At 46.3% G+C, this 17,451-nt stretch overlaps 1 protein-coding gene across 1 annotated transcript in view; it reads left to right on the forward strand.

Moving 5' to 3' along the window:
• The first annotated feature begins 12,344 nt into the window (after positions 1 to 12,344).
• SLC27A2 (solute carrier family 27 member 2) overlaps positions 12,345 to 17,451 on the forward strand; it is a 39,455-nt gene continuing 34,348 nt past the window's right edge. The window contains exon 1 of the mRNA XM_057488792.1: positions 12,345 to 12,992. Coding sequence (XP_057344775.1) covers positions 12,515 to 12,992 — 478 coding nt within the window. The 5' untranslated portion in view covers positions 12,345 to 12,514. The remainder of the gene's footprint in view (positions 12,993 to 17,451) is intronic.

Genomic DNA, 17,451 nt, shown 5'->3' on the forward strand with positions numbered 1-17,451 from the left:
GAGGATCAAAGCCTGATTTGGCTACCCAGAAAATGAATTAAGATACGGTATGAAGAAGAACTTCCAACATAAACATTCTCTGGAAGAGTCATTCCAGAAGATAATCATCAAAAAACTTCAACCAAGATACTGGTGCTGTTGCAGTTGTAGCTGCATTCATCCCACCAGTTCCTGGACTTGCCATTGGAATGAAGAAGGAGATATTTAAGCTGGCCTGTGCATACAGTAAAACAACACATTTGACTGGATCTATGCTGTCAGAACTCTGTTGGTAGCCGCGCCTGCCGCACCCTGAAAATGGCGCCCTCTTTAAGAGGAAGTCCCTGCATAAGGGAGTAAAACAACTTGGGCAACAAAAACCCATGCAAATTGAGTCTGAGCATATGAACCAATCAGGCCAAAGTGTCATGCTAATTAAGGCCTATGCAACAGCACCAATCAGCGTAGAGCATGAGGCCTATATAAGCAGACCCTTTCTTCCCGTCTGAGTCCTGCCCGACACATTTGTTTCACAAAGAGCTGAAGAGTAAAGCTTTCTGCAGAAGAATCCTGCTGTTGTTGCGTGCTGTTCTTGCCGGCGAGGACGGGGCGCGCGACAAGTGGTGCCGAAACCCGGGAACCAGAACATCACCGGCACAGGGAGGACCCTTCAGACATCTGGAGAGGATTCAGAACTGCAGGACAGAAGAAAGCCCGGAGAGGTAAGTTCCGAGAGACGCGCTTTTAAGGGTGGTGGCTGATGGTTCTCTGTAAATAAAGAGGCACCATGGGAAACGCACCATCGTTAGTCTCAGCATTACAGGCAGTTCTCAAAGAGCAAAATTTGAAGGTCTCCGCCAAAGTTTTAGGATCATTTGTAAAAGAAGTAGACCGTGTTGCCCCCTGGTTTATCTGTTCAGGGTCCCTCTCCATCCCGAGCTGGGACAAGTTAGGGAAAGATCTTGATAGAGAAGAAGAAGAGGGACACTTGAGAGGAGGCACTAGACCACTATGGAAACTGATTAGAGCTTGCCTGCAGGATGAAAAGTGTGAAAAGGTGATAAAAGCAGGTCAGAGAGCCTTGTCAGACATCCAAGAAAGTATGGCAGAAATGGAACGGGAGACAGAGCTAGCTCACGGCCGAAAAAGGGCCGCTAAAACGAAAGTTAAAAAGCCCCAGAGTGAGGGAGAGAGCCCGTCCAGGGCAAAAGCGAAAGAGCCCCGAGAAGCAGGTGACGACCGCCTCGGAGAAAATAGCAAATACCCCTGGAAAGAGTTGAGGGAACTCCAACTTTCCAATAGGGAATCAGAAGATGAACTAATGTCCTCGGAAGAGGAGGAGGAGACTAGAACCGCGAAGTGCGGAAGTAAGGGAGCCAGCAAGGCTGAAAGGCAGACCAAAGAGAAAATGAAAGCAGGGTGCTCTCCGTCGCCCACTACTCCGCCACCTTATGTGAGCGGTACACATACTTTCTGTCACCCAGATACCATACTAGCAATTAAGCATATGTTTCCTGTGTTTGAGGACAACGGGGTACGCTCCCACCAGCCCCTGAGCCATAAACAAGTTAAAGATCTAGCAGAGTCCGTTCGGGCTTACGGAGTCAGTGCTAACTACACCTTAGCGCAGATTGAGAGGTTGACAGAAACAGCTATGACACCTACAGATTGGCAGTATGTGACTAAAGCATGCCTTACTAGCATGGGACAATATATAGAGTGGAAAGCATTGTGGCATGATATCAGCATGACCCAGGCATGTGCAAACGCTGCCGAAGGGCAACCCGCATGGTCATATGATATGTTGACAGGCCAGGGACAGTGGGTTGCCAACCAGACCGCCTTCCCCACGCAGGTGTACGCACAAATAAACGCGTGTGCTGCCAAGGCATGGAAAGCCCTCACTAACAAAGGGGAAGTGTCAGGCAATTTGACAAAGATTATCCAAGGGCTGAGCGAGCCATTTTCAGATTTCGTCGCTCGCATGATGGAGGCCGCGGGTAGAGTATTTGGGGACCAAGAGCAAGCTATGCCCCTAGTGGAGCAATTAGTATTCGAGCAGTGTACCAAAGAATGCAGGCAAGCGATTACACCCTGGAAACAGAAGGGGATGCATGCTTGGCTAAAAGCCTGCAGAGAAATAGGGGGACCACTCACCAATGCGGGCCTAGCCGCGGCTATATTACAAAGCCACAAACAAGCCAGAGTTACCAATAAAAATATTAAATTTTTTCAATGTGGGAAATTAGGACATATAAAGAGAGAATGTAGAAGCCCAACTTTAGAGCACACAACCCAAAAGACCCCTGGATTATGCCCTAAGTGCAAAAAAGGCAGACATTGGGCCAATGAATGCCGATCTGTTAAAGACATAGAAGGGAAACCCTTAGAGCTGCCAAAAAACGCCCAGAGGGGCCCCCGCCATCAGGGCCCACAAATATATGGGGCAACCAGCACACAAGTATCATTTGGGAGCAACCAAGCCCCCCGAGGAGAGCCACTCCAGGTTCCGCGGGATTGGACATCCGTGCCACCACCAGAATAGTGTTAACTCCACAGATGGGAGTTCAACCCATCCCCTCAGACTTTAAAGGCCCCTTACCACCAGATACAGTTGGGTTGCTCTTGGGACGCTCTTCTGCTGCCTTAAAAGGCCTTGTAGTCCACCCCGGAGTTATTGATCAGGACTATGAAGGACAAGTAAAAATTATGTGCTCAGCCCCCAGAGGTATCTACCCTATATCCCCGGGAGACCGCATAGCCCAACTCCTAGTATTGCCCAGTCTCCATGCCAATTACCCAGCCGCCACCAATGAGAGAGGAGAAGGGAGTTTCGGCTCTTCTAACTACAATTCAGCTTTCATAGTATTAGATTTAGCAGACAGACCAAAATTAACCCTCAAGATAGAAGGAAAAAGTTTTGAAGGAATCCTGGATACTGGAGCAGATAAAAGTATTATTTCTGCAACCTGGTGGCCCTCTAAATGGCCTGTAACACAGTCCTCACACTCTTTACAAGGTTTAGGATATGAGTCTAGTCCTACCATTAGTGCCAAACCATTGAGATGGCAGGCGCCTGAAGGGCAAAAAGGTACAGTTACCCCTTATGTGCTCCCACTGCCAGTCAATTTGTGGGGGAGAGATGTTATGCAGGGCCTAGGCCTTAAACTCATTAATGAATACTCCACCCCTGCCCTAGGCATGATGATGGATATGGGATATATCCCTGGTAAAGGACTAGGGAAACACCAACAGGGACGCACAGAGCCTATCCTACCCAAAGTAAAAAGTGACCATCGCGGTTTGGGTTTTTCATAGGGGCCATTGAAGACGCCATGCCCATACCTTGGCTTACAGAGGAGGCCATATGGGTTCCTCAGTGGCCCCTATCCTCTGAGAAATTAGAAGCAGCGCACCATTTAGTACAAGAACAGCTCCAATTAGGACATTTAGAACCCTCTGTATCTCCATGGAATACGCCCATATTTATGATCAGAAAAAAGTCAGGATCATGGAGATTGCTTCATGATTTGAGAGCAGTAAATGCTCAAATGAGGCTGTTTGGACCTGTCCAGCGAGGACTGCCACTCCTCTCTGCTCTACCCAGAGAATGGAAAGTAATCATAATAGACATCAAAGATTGTTTTTTCTCTATACTCCTAAATACCAAAGATAGGGAAAGGTTTGCTTTTACCCTGCCAGCTATTAACCATGAACAACCAAATGCCAGATTTCAGTGGAAAGTCCTCCCTCAAGGGATGGCAAATAGCCCCACCATATGTCAACTGTATGTTCAGCAAGCGCTAGCACCAATTCGCGAAAACTACCCCAAACTAAAAATCATTCACTATATGGATGATATCCTTCTCTGCTCCCCACAATCAGCAGAAGTAGAAGAGGCCTATGTAAAGCTCACTAAATCCCTAGAGACTTGGGGACTGAATATAGCCAGTGAGAAGGTCCAAAAATCTAGTATTAGCAAATTCCTAGGAGCCACCATTTACACAGATGTAATTTGCCCCCAAAAGCTTGAGATAAGACATGATCAGCTGCGAACTTTGAATGATTTCCAGGAGACATTAATTGGTTGCGGCCATTTTTAAAGATACCTAGCACTGAATTGAAACCGCTATTTAAAATCCTAGAAGGGGACTCACAACTAACATCTCCGCGCTCCCTTACACCTGAGGCAGTGCAGGCCATCCACAAGGTAGAACAGGCCTTAATGACAGCACAATTGAATAGGATACAATTAAATGAACCCTTTGAGTTATGCATCCTTCCTACTCCGGGACTGCCAACTGCAGTCTTGTGGCAACGAGGGCCACTGATCTGGATCCATCCCCAAGCCTCTCAGGCTAGAACGATAGAATACTACCCAGCTGCCATAGCCAATCTCGCTCTGAGGGGAGTAAAAAACTCATTAACACATTTTGGGAAAGCTCCAGCAACAATCATAACCCCTTACAATATGGAGCAGATACAAACATTATGTGCTATGAATGATGATTGGGCCGTACTTGCTTATAGCTTCTCAGGAACCTTTGATAATCATTTCCCAAAACATCCCCTCATCAATTTTGCTAAAAATCATCCCCTAGTGTTCCCTCGGGTCACTAGCTTAACCCCGTTGCCACATGGAAAAACAGTCTACACAGACGGATCCAAGACTGGTACGGGTGCCTATGTCCATAACGGCAAAATTGTAACAAAAAATTATACGCCCAATACTCCACAAATCATTGAGTGCCACATAGTCTTAGAAGTACTACAAACCTTTCCCGGACCTTTGAATGTTGTGTCAGATTCTTGTTATGTAGTTAATGCAGTCAAATCTCTGGAAGTGGCCGGGCTAATCAAAGCATCCAGCACAGTAGCCACTCTGTTCAAGCAGCTGCAATCAGAATTACTTAATAGACAATCACCCTTATATATAACCCACATCAGAGCACATTCGGGCCTTCCCGGGCCTATGGCCCGCGGCAACCAGCTAGCAGACCTCGCGACTAGGAGTATAGCTTTCCCTCTGCTAGACCCTGTCGCCACAGCTTCAAAATTCCACTCACAATTTCATGTCACTGCTGAAACACTGCGCAAGCGGTTTAGCATAACCAGAGCCGAAGCTAGGAACATTGTTCTTAGCTGCCAACAGTGCTGCAGTTTTCTTCCCACACCTCATGTTGGGATCAATCCTAGAGGTATTAAGCCTTTACAGGTTTGGCAAATGGATGTAACACATATTTCTTCCTTTGGGAAGCTGAAATATGTACATGTATCTGTGGATACTTGTTCGGGAGTCATCTTTGCCTCCCCATTGTCTGGAGAGAAAGTTTCCCATGTCATTCACAACTGTCTTGAGGCTTGGAGCGCATGGGGGTTACCCCAAATCCTCAAAACAGACAATGGACCCGCCTATACTTCTGCCAAATTTGCTCAATTTTGTCATCACATGGGAATTAAACATATCACTGGTCTTCCTTACAACCCACAGGGTCAAGGGATTGTGGAGCGCGTGAACCGCACTCTCAAATCCTATCTAATTAAACAAAAAGGGGGAATTGAGGACTTACCCCCCACACCCAAAACAGCTATAGCCCTAGCACTTTTCACTCTAAATTTTTTGAACCTGGATGCTCAAGGCCATACAGCGGCAGACCACCACAATCAGTGGCTAAAAGACCCACAGGAACTAGTGAAATGGAAGGATGTATTATCTAACCAATGGAAAGGCCCGGATCCAATTATAATAAGATCCAGGGGAGCTGTATGTGTTTTCCCCCAGGGTGAAGAAAACCCCTTCTGGATCCCAGAGCGCCTGACAAGGAAGGTCCTGGACAAAGGAGATGACCTCTCTGTGCCTACTGATCCTGCTCTCGTCGCTGGGAACCCCGATTCAGGGAGTACTGAGATAGGGAATATTGTCTGCCTTTCCTAAGCCCATGCCCGTCCGCTTCAATGCAGCAATTTTTCCACGTTTTTTTACTTCCAACTCTAGCATAAATCTGCCATACCTGGCAAAAGACACCACAACAGCTCCTTTGGGAGAAAACCGATCCTTTGTAACCGACGGATCATTATGTTTCACCACTAAGAATCTAACCAACTGTATCTCCCTAAAGCAGAGAAAATATGGCTGGTTCAGTGATCCGATAACGGGGATCGTGCTTGGGGGGCCCGAGAACCTAACGATCCCCCAGAATGTTCTCTGGATCAATGGAACATTTGTAGACCCTCCCGGAGGCCTTAACTCAACCACCAGCCTCCGTCAACCCAAATATGCTCCCCACTGTTTAGGTGATTATGAGGGAGAACCATGGCCCTGGACAGACTGCCAGTCAGCTACAGTGACTTGGGCAGACACACACCAGAGGTTCACTATCTCCCCAGATATGACCGAAGGTAGAAGTTGGGGAACAGCAATGATAAAAGATAGCAATTACTCCCAGCCTATGAACAGGAATCCTTTTCACAAATGGATGCTGTGTGGCATTAATGGCTCTTGTACAGACCTGTCCCCACTATCCGCCCTTTTGGGTGGAGGGAAAGGCGTCAGCTACAACATGACCTATCAGTGCTATACTGATGTGAAATCCTCAAGCCCTACCACTCGTTTCTGTTCCCCGGTCAATTCTACGCAGAGAGCCCCCAGGCTCCCCTTCCCACCAGCTCCAGTGTGCCTTTCCCCCCCCATTCCTGTTTATCTTGTCCAATGATGGTTTTAACTCCTGTTCCAATACCTCCTGTTTTCTGTCTCAGTGCTGGGATGCGCTTAACTTTACCAATGCCTTAATAGCCCGTATTCCTCATTGGGTCCCTGTCCCAGTAGACGCACCTAATACCATGACACTGTTTTGAGAGAAACGCGACTTCGGTGCTACAGCTGCTATAGTGCTTCTAATCTCCATATCCGCAGTTGCAGCCACTGCAGCTGGCATAGCTTTAGACACCTCTATCAAATCAGCTACAGAACTCAATAACCTTGCGGAATCAGTATCCTCTGCCCTTGACCATCAGTCCACGCTTGATGGCAAGCTGAAAGGAGGAATAATGGTCCTCAATCAGCGAGTAGATCTAGTGGAAGAGCAACTAGATGTGCTCTGGCAGTTAGCCCAATTGGGATGTGAGCGAAAGTTTCGCGCTCTCTGCATTACTAGCATACAATATGAAAACTTTACGCGAGCAGCTAATCTGTCACGAAGCCTGTCCCAGTATCTTTCAGGAAACTGGTCCCAAGACTTAGATGGAGCATTGGAAGAGCTACGGCGAGAAATAACCCACATCAACTCCACCTGGCTAGATATCTCCGTAGCAGAAGGACTCTCTTCCTGGTTCCACAGAGCCCTCTCCCACGTCAAAGAGTGGGCGGGCATGGCTGGAATGGGTGTATTCATGCTTGGAGGTCTCATGCTCTTACTCTGGTTGTTATGCAGGCTCCGTGCCCAACACAGGCAAGATAAAGTGATCCTTGCTCAAGCCTTGATGGCAGTAGATATTGGCGCCTCTCCCCAAGTATGGCTCAACATGCTCAATAAAGAAGCTCAGCTTTAGCTTGAGGTAGCCCTTGCACCCTGAGCCCTTGTGGCATTGCACCAGGCCCGGGTACCTTATCGCTTACCTGCAGCTTTCCCTAAGAAACTCGCAGTGCAAGAGGGTCAAAGAAAAGGTCCAAGACCCTTTGTACCAGACGGTCCCAACGTCTGCTAGAGGATGCGAGGCTATGCACTGCAAGAGGTTTTGGACCCCTCTGAGAGACATGCCTGATTGCATAGGGGTAGATGTCTACAAACCCCTCTCCGAAAATAGGACATCAAATGTTTCTGGAGATCAGGCCTCTATCTCCGCCTCAGCTGACATGTTCCGTTCTGAGTTTCTATAAAACAAAAAAGGGGGAGATGTTGGTAGCCGCGCCTGCCGCACCCTGAAAATGGCGCCCTCTTTAAGAGGAAGTCCCTGCATAAGGGAGAAAAACAACTTGAGCAACAAAAACCCATGCAAATTGAGTCTGAGCATATGAACCAATCAGGCCAAAGTGTCATGCTAATTAAGGCCTATGCAACAGCACCAATCAGCGTAGAGCATGAGGCCTATATAAGCAGACCCTTTCTTCCCGTCTGAATCCTGCCCGACACATTTGTTTCACAAAGAGCTGAAGAGTAAAGCTTTCAGCAGAAGAATCCTGCTGTTGTTGCGTGCTGTTCTTGCCGGCGAGGACGGGGCGCGCGACAGAACTCAACCAAGAATTAGGAGAAGTGCAAGTTGCAGCGCTCCAAAATCTTGCGACTATAGACTATCTACTGTTAAAAGAACATATGGGATGTGAACAGTTCCCAGGAATGTGTTGTTTTAATTTGTTTGATTTTTCTCAAAATATTCAAATTCAGTTAGACAGTATCCATCATATCATTGATAAGTTTTCACAAATGCCTAGGGTGCCTAACTGGTTTTCTTGGTTTCACTGGATATGGCTGATAATTGTAGGTCTGCTTTGGTTATGTAGCTGTATTCCTATTATGTTAAAGTGTGCACGCAACTTAATTAGTAACTTAAAACCTATACACACTTATGTTACTCTACAAGAAGATATGTCAAAGAAATAATCAATCTTCCCATGTTTTCTTCCATCTGCTACTTCTACAGCTTCTCTTCTTCCTTCATAATTACAACCCCTAAGTAGAATTCGTGCCTCATATCGAAATTACCGAGTATCATAATTCTTCCAAGTGGTAAAGATACCTCAAGACAAATGCTGGGCATAGAAGCCACAGGGCATAAATATGCAAAAAAGTAAAAAGCTAACTTTTTCAAACAATATGGCTTCTCTCTCACTTACCAACTTTACATTTCCCTGTATGGCCCCGGAAGATGACTGGTTAGCCAGAGATGGGTAAGATTCCTCAAGGGAGGAACAACCTAAGACAGACACAGTCGCAGGGGGGCCATCAGGTGAGAAATTGGGGATCAACAGAGGTGAGGCTTAGAACCTCACCCCCCCTGTTTTGAGAGAAATCTTTTGCATCCGTGGATGTTATGTTGCCCTTGTCTAGCTTGGATTAATACTTAGTCTATAGGCACACACCTGATCATCTACATTTGCCCTCTTACAGCACTAAATTATGTTTTCTACCTTTATCTTGCATCTACCTACCATTTCAGCATTTTATTAAAAATAATAATAATAATAAGGGAGAAATGTGGGATTCACATATAAATCAAGTATAAAATTCAAACGAATAATCATAATTGACCTGATTGTTTATAGTTCATGATGCATGATCAAAACCGAAAGTTTCTGTGATGACTGCCCATGCACTGTTCACCATGTAAGAACTTATTCACTATGTAAGAACTTGTTCACCATGTAAAAACTTGTTCGTTATGCTTCAGAAGATTGGAGACTGTTGAGAATATGGCTTGAGGTTGATTAATGATTGTGCATTGAGTCCCCTATACAGAATTTTATTGTTAACAACCATATGATCAATAAATATGAGAGATGCCCTCTCAAAAAAAAAAATTAAAAATAATTCACCATAAAAAAAAAATATCTAGTGCCTGATGATATTCTGCTAGTAGTAGAAATTCAATAAATATTTGTTAATTAAGTTCAAGTCAAATTCAGAAGAACCAGAACATAAAGTTTGAACTTCATGTTTTAAACCAGAGCTTCCAAGTAGATGATCAGAGAATGGATAACCAGTGTGCTAAGCTACTGATCTGCTCCCTCCACAAGGGAGCCAGGCAGGACCCAACACCTGTCGTCAGCTCCAGCGCAGGTGTGTTCTAGTATGCTGTACAAATGCCACGATTGTCTATAGAGGTCATCAGTGGAAGGACATAGGAAACGATGGGGAGGCACTAAAGATCACTGAGCAGCAGAGATGTAAGATGACAGCAATACTTCCAGGAAGACGATAAGCCTAAGCTAGAACCACTGGGAAGAAGAGTTCCAAGATAGGTAGGTAGGTACGTAGGTAGGTAGATAGATAGATAGATTAGATAGATAGATAGATAGATAGATAGATAGATAGATAGATAGACTGATAAACAAATATTTCCTAATTGACTCCCCAAATGTATTTTTTCCCCCTTCCTTCCCCACCACTTTTTAAAAATACCCTGAAATTTTCTACAATATGGGACTGACTCTACACCCAACTCCATGGCTGAGCATAATTGGTTTAAAGCAATGGGCACTTCTTTTCCCCAGGCCACAAAGACTGGTCCAGGAATGGGCACACCACCCTATCAAAGATTTTTTTTTTAATAAGGGACTCCTAAGAGAAACATTCTTAGATTCTGTCTGAAGTTGAAGCAGGAAGCATGTAACCCTGAAGGGCTGGCAGCCATCTCTGGATCATGATGGGAGCGCCTACATGAGAAGGAGGAGAGAGAGCAGAGAAACGGTGAAAGGGGATCTGGGTCCAGGCCGCAGCACGTAAGCCACGTGAAGGAAGGCTCACCTGAAGCCTTTGCGACCCCGGGACTGCACAGTCACCGCTTAAATTCCTGTTCTGCTTAAGCTGCCTTGGGTTTTGTTTTCTTTGGCTTGCGACTGAAAACAGCTGATACACAAGGCTGATGCCTTCAGAATAAGAGAGAGCAAAGTAGGCATTTTGGGGAATGTAGCACTCTGGAGAGTAGCTGTTTAGGGACAGGACAAGAGCGTCTAGGAGGCTGTTGAAGTGACTGGCCATGAAGGGGTGGCTGTGGGATGGAGAGGGAGGGCTGCCTCCGAGCTTCAACCTGAAAGAACAGGTGCCCACCAGAATAGTTCCTGTCCTGACCCCTATTTTGATTAACCCTGCAGACTTCCCCCCAGGGATAACAAAGGCCCCCAACTTCTCCCCAAGGAAATGATGCAACCAGTTGCTAGGTGGTAGCTCGATGGACCATGAGTCCGGAAAAGGGGAAGAAAGGGTTGCTTGATCAGGTCCCAGGGATAAAAAGTGAGGGCTGAGAAAATGGGGGAGGGTAAGATTGTGAGAGGGAAAAGAGAACATTGCTAATGGAAAAAAGAGAACATGGATAGAAATCCAGGGAATAGGAGGGCAGCCTAACACTGTTGCTAAGAGTGGGCCCTGAGAGCCACACAGATGCCAGTTTCAAAGCCCGAGCGTCACTTAACTACTGTCTTAATTCACATCTCCAAGCATCCCTTTCCTGTCCATAAATGAGTATGAAAGTGTCACCCTTAGGTGACTGTCTGGCTCCAAAAATATAATACAGAGAAGTCCCTGGCAGAGTGTCTGGCAAGGAATAGACAGTCATTATTGGTTGTTACAGCATAGGAATAAGGTAAACAGACACAGGAAGACAGGAGAGCAAAAAAATAAAACACTGCTATACTTAGATCCTGACCCTCCTTAGTTGCAAGCAGCGACTCTTCACTCCATATACACAGAGTATCAAGAGAAATTAAAATAAGGATCACAATAAAAGAAATAGACTTTGAGAAATGCCAGTAATGTTTACTTTATTTTCTCTGTACTGTACTTTTTTTTTTCCTCTGAAGGCGCCATTTGGTCAATGTATGTTCAATTGGGCTGACAATAGTTGAGAATATTCAACATACAAGGGGGGGAAATCACTTAAAATAAAATATTAACACAAATCAAAATATCGCCAGAGCTTGATCAGGAGGCAAAGTTTGGTCTTCCTCAACGCCAAATCTGACCTAGCTGGGCCCCACAGGACCAACGCCGACAAGAGCTGCCTGTCCCTACCCGCTGCCCAGTCCCTACCCGCTGCCCGGGGGCTGGAATGAGCTGGAGGTCACAATCGCTGGTGCTTTTTGCTCAACCTTGAAATCCTTGCACAGGAGGCCGCCTTGCAATGAGGCTGAGGCTGGGCGGGACGCGGGGAGGATAGGCAAATCTGAGAAACAAAGAGGAGAAAACCCCTGGGACCAGGAAGGAGAGATGGGGTTCTGATTTGACAGTGGCGCCTGGTGTCCGCTATAATAAATAACTGGACCGTGTTGCATTCATAAGGCATTTCATTAACAATAACAAGTCATCTCTAGAACTCTATTAGCGTTAGCAATAACAATAGCCCTACGCCTGCACCATCTCCACTGATCTCAACATCCTCTAAGTGAGTTTTATCATCACCATTTTGATAAGGAAACTGGCTCCAAGGTTTAAAGTACTTGGGCACAGGAGAGGAGCGTCCACACTTGACCCCAGACCTCCGGACCCGCGCAGAGTAGAGGCGGGGCCCGGGCGAGCCGCAGAGCAGCTTTACCGGCCACAGGACGACCGCAGGGGCGGGCCGCGGGCGCAGGTGGCGGCACCCCCACGAGGGGGCGGGATCAGCCGTCCGGTCCCGCCCACAACGCCCAGCAGCCCACACGCCACTCCACCTGCCCCAGAGCCCGCGTCGGTGCTGGCAGTCCAGGCGATCCGCCGTCGCCCCAGCCTCGCCGCGCATCCCCGCGCAGCCCGCCCGCCGTCCGCCCGTCGCCGACCCCGCCGCCGAGCTGCACGCCCACAGTGCGCCCTCTGCCCCGCTGGGGACAGGGGACCCCGCCACCGTCATGCTGCCCGCCGTCTACACGGCCCTGGCGGGGCTCCTGCTCCTGCCGTTGCTGGTGAACTTCTGCTGCCCTTACTTCTTCCAAGACATGGGCTACTTCCTACGGGTAGCTGGCTTGACCCGGCGGGTGCGCAGCTATGCGCAGCGGCGGCCGGTGCGCACCATCCTCCAGGTCTTCTTGGAGAAAGTGCGCAAGACTCCGCACAAGCCCTTGCTGCTCTTCCGGGACGAGACGCTCACCTACGCGCAGGTGGACCGGCGCAGCAACCAAGTGGCGCGGGCTCTGCGCGACCACCTCGGCCTGCGCCAGGGAGACTGCGTGGCACTCTTCATGGGCAATGAACCAGCCTACGTGTGGCTGTGGCTGGGCCTGGCCAAGCTGGGTTGTGCCATGGCCTGCCTCAACTCCAACATCCGTGCCAAGTCCCTGTTGCACTGCTTCCAGTGCTGCGGCGCCAAGGTGCTACTGGTCTCGCCAGGTGAGCCCAGGGACCGCCCGCCTCCTCCCCCGGCACTGGGCTCCTCCGCTCTTCACCGAACCCGCCACAGGGTGGTGTAGGGGGTTGGAGAGGAAAGTTTGGATTGACATTGGAGGGTGTACAAGGGGACCGAACCCTTTCTCCAATCACTAATACATGATCATTAAAACCACCTGTTGTGCAAGCTGACCGTGCCAGGCACTGTGTTAAGCATTATACATACAATGTCTTAAATCCTCAACAGGTAGGGTTTACTTTTGGACTTTATAGATGAGACCACTGAGACCAGCGAGGTGCTGGCCTTATGCCCCAGGTCTCAGAGCTGGGAGGAGGGGGCTCAACCAGGGATGGATATCTACCACCAGAGGCCAAGCTCTTAACCAATACTGACATCTGTATTAAAATGCAGGGGTCTTTAGTGTGAACTACAGAGGATCCAGGGAGACTGCTTGACTGGCTCTTGACCATGGGAAAGTCACTTTCCCTCTCTGTCCCTTGGTTTCCTCCCTTGTAATAGAAGGTCTTCAAGGCTGCTTCCAGCTCTCCAGTGCTGTTAGCCTCCCTGGATTCTCACTACAGAGAGAAGGTGACCCCACCTGATCTCCAAGGAGAAGACTTCAGGGATTTGCTGCAGTGCCCTTTTGAGCCCCCATTGCATCAATATCAGTAGTGACCTTTGGTTCTGTAGTTACCTCCTGCCACTTTCCAGGGACCCTGAAATGGTAACTTCATACTCCAGTGAATACCAGGTCAGGAAGAAACCAAGAACCTGTTACCCACAGGGCTGCTGTTTTTCGCTTCCCAGAAAGCTTGTCTCAACTCTTGAATAAATGCCAGGAGATGCTTCTCGCTGTCACGAAAGGAGGCCTGACCAGGTGTGGGTTGAAGGACATCAAGGAGTAGCGAGCCAGGAAGGCTCACCTTTTTGTAATGCCCTCCTGTCCCATGCCCTATACTAGATGCTTTTATTACCCTAAGAGATAACGTATCATTACTCCCTGTTAAGCAGTTGAGGAAACTGTGGCTTCAAATTCCCACCTAGGTCTGTCCAGCTTCAAAGCCCATGACTTTCCGTACAACATGCTACTTCTACGTGAACGTAAAGTGTTAAAGCTGGAGGGGTTTAAGCACCCATCAGCTCTCCCCCTTCATAAGAGAGGAAACTGGAGCAAGCTGAGCAGTTTGCCTAGTGTCACAGAAAGATGAGAGGTCTGTTCACTTGTGGGAAATCAGGAAACTTATGTGGCAAAAAATAATTTAAAAAAATGAAGTCTTTTTATGAAAGCCTACAAGCAGGGGGACAATTTTAAAGGCAGCCAAGTTATTTGAAGGTGATGATCCTTTCAAGAAAATTCCTATCAATTTCCAATTGCCTGGAAAGAGACAACTTCACTGCTTATTAACTAGAAGACTCTCTTAAACCCGTTTCTTGACTAGTTGGTTTGGAGAAAAGTTGTTAGCAGAGTGATCTTTGTACCACTGCTGAGGGTTTAAGTACTGTTTACCTGCACAGTATCCCAGGCTCCCTGTGAGGGAGGTCAAAGACTGGGAGTTTTATTGACAAAGAAAATTTGGTTTAAATGACTATAATAGACCTTGGTTTTGTAATCAAGTCAGAAATACAACCCACCCAGACAAGAGTCCTCTGCTATGAGCATTATGTTTGGTCAGTATATGTGAAGGGTATAATGGAATTCCGACACTGAAGTCTAATTTAAACCAGACTTTGCAGTGGACCTCTGGCACTCTCTAGCAGTAAACTGACCTTTGAGAAAGGCCACACATTTGGAAAGCATTTAGTTTTTCCAAATCACTGAGAGATCATTGCACACCTTGCAGAATTATACTCTGACCTGAAATGATTACTGCAAAGGTGGGTCACACAGAGTCCAAAGGTGCATGCTGAGTAAGTGCACCCATGTGTAAATGTGTTGAATGGACTGATTTTTAGAATTCTTTAAAATTGGAATGAATATTCAAGATATTCTAATTCCCATAACCCTCCAACTTTAATGAGTATGTTATGTACCTCAATAAAAAGTCTAGAAAATAAACTTTAATGAGCCAAAAAATCACTTAGGAAGCTTATTTTAAAAAACAGATTCCTGAGCCCCATCTCCAAACACTGATTCTGTAGGACTATGGTGGGGACCGTGAATGACCATGAATTTTTATAGCAAGTCCCATCCTAACCCCAGATGATTTTGAAACAAATGTACTGAGGACTATGCTTTGAGAAGCAGTCTAGTTTCCGCTTGCTTTTGTAATTGAACAAAGACTCAAAGCGGTGATATCAATTACCCAGAGTCTAGTGGCGAGTTAGCAACCGAGTGCTGGGGACAGACCCCAATTTTTTCTCACTTCCAGGGCACTTTTTATCCTATTACAACATCTGAACATGTTACCTACTTAGAAATATTGGAGTGGTGACAATTTAACACAGTTTAATTCTGTACTTTGAATTAAAGCCTGAGGGCTTGTGGGCTCAAGTTCTTGAGTTCTAACTGGCTGTCAAATTCTCAAGTGTATGTAAATGACCAGCACAATGGCATTTATCCTGAAGATTGATCCAGTTGTTAGGAACTTTGGGAAATTTAACAGGGCTCAACTATATCAGGATTTTCAGTACCCAAATATTCCTTGAAATTTACTATTCTTACAGAAAGTCTGAGACTCGTAAACACTTCCCCTGAATCAAACGGAAGCACCTGTTTCCCAGAGAATAGGGTTTTCTCTCTGTAGTACCTTTCAGGAGCCTTCTCTATAGAAAGGAATAATGTAAGTAATTACATAGAATATTATCTTCAGCTCTTTGACCTCATATCAATGTTGTAGTTGATAGAAACCAACTTTTTAGACCAGTAGTTTTTCAAGCAATTCCCCAAACATAGAATATGGGTAAGAGAAAAGCATATCTAATTTCATATAACATATTTTGTAAAAACATCCAAAAGTGCCCCTAAAATAGTTAATTTGCTGTGTTTCCATTTACGCTAGCATTAAAATCATTGCTAAGTTAGTCTTCTACTGGAAGGAGAACCCAGGTCTTTTTCATCAGCTCACTGGCTAGGTCTGCACTGTGCGGTTCAACATGCCCATGCAAAGCTCCTGCCATAGCTAATATTCCTGTATACAGCTTTAGTAACAGGTAAAGATATTCTCTATTAAGACAAGTAATGACTTTATAGCATCTTCCTACACTGATAGACAGTGACTGCAGTGGGGGTGGGGTAGGCGCTTGATAATATGAGTGAAGGTTGAAACCACAATGTTGCTCATGTGAAACCTTCATAAGATTGTGTATCAATGATACCTTAATTTTTTAAAAAAAGGTACTCTCTATTTTGAGACTGAGATCCAGAGGTGTTATAAAATGTTCCATATTACCTGTGACCTGGTTTTTTAAGGTTATGAAAAAACAAAGTTGGACCTCCACTAAACTTTCTAAAGTATTACATCATGGAAAGTTCTAAAATAGGAGAACTTCTTAATAAAACTAGTGTCAGACCAAGGCAAACTCTTGTCATACAAACCTTGGAGGTTAGATTGAGAAAAGCAGACAGTGTAATTCCACATCAAGAAATGTTTAGAGTGTCCTCATAAGGTATAAGATGAATTAGTTCAAGGATCCCACAGCCCAGTAAAAGAATTAAGCCACATACACATGACTGTGACAGCCAGAAGAATGTGATAAGTGTGCTAGGAGAGGTGCAAAAGGCTGTGGGAAAAAGAGCAGAGGGTGAAGGCTTCCTTCTTAGGCCATTGACAGCTGGGCTGGTCAGGTGCAGTGGGGGAGGTGGCATTCCAAGCAAGAGGAGCCCAGAGGCAGGGAAGCAGTTCTCATCAGCTCAGCAACACAGTGAGATGCTTCCTTAAAGAGTTTTACTGTGTAAGACAACAGCAGACTGGGCCTTAGAAATGGTAATTTTTTTAAGCTGTTCACTGAAGGGAATCTACTCTAGAGAAAACAGGGACTCAGAGACTCCAAAGAATGCCCATAGCCATGGCCTCACTTCTGTGGAAGGAGAGAATTTTCCAATGCCAACTCCAGTCAAGGGTGGAGGGATAGAGATAATTTCACCTCCACAGCTCTAGCCCAGGCAGTAACTGAGATGAGTTTGTGACAGAAACACTTTGTCTCTAAGGCTTAGAATTCTCTATCTTCGAAAAATGCCCTAGTAGTTTCTAGCACATAGTAGTCACTCAATAATGTTTATCAAATTAATGAGTTCCACCTTCCAGGTTGGTTGTAGCAGGCTTCTTTTTTTTCTTTCTGAAGCTTAAGAGCCATTGGATTGGGCATGAGGGCATGAAAATTGGAAAAAATTTAAATATATCCTTATTTGAGGAAATCCATTTACCCAACCTCCCAGTTTACCTGTGGCAGGGGGTATAGGAGAGAGCTGTGGTCTCTCCAGATGTCACTGTCAGAGAGGGAGCTGGTGACAAGCCCAGGATG

The sequence above is a fragment of the Manis pentadactyla genome, chromosome 11 (assembly GCF_030020395.1).
Source record: "Manis pentadactyla isolate mManPen7 chromosome 11, mManPen7.hap1, whole genome shotgun sequence".
Classification (NCBI taxonomy): Eukaryota; Metazoa; Chordata; class Mammalia; order Pholidota; family Manidae; genus Manis; species Manis pentadactyla.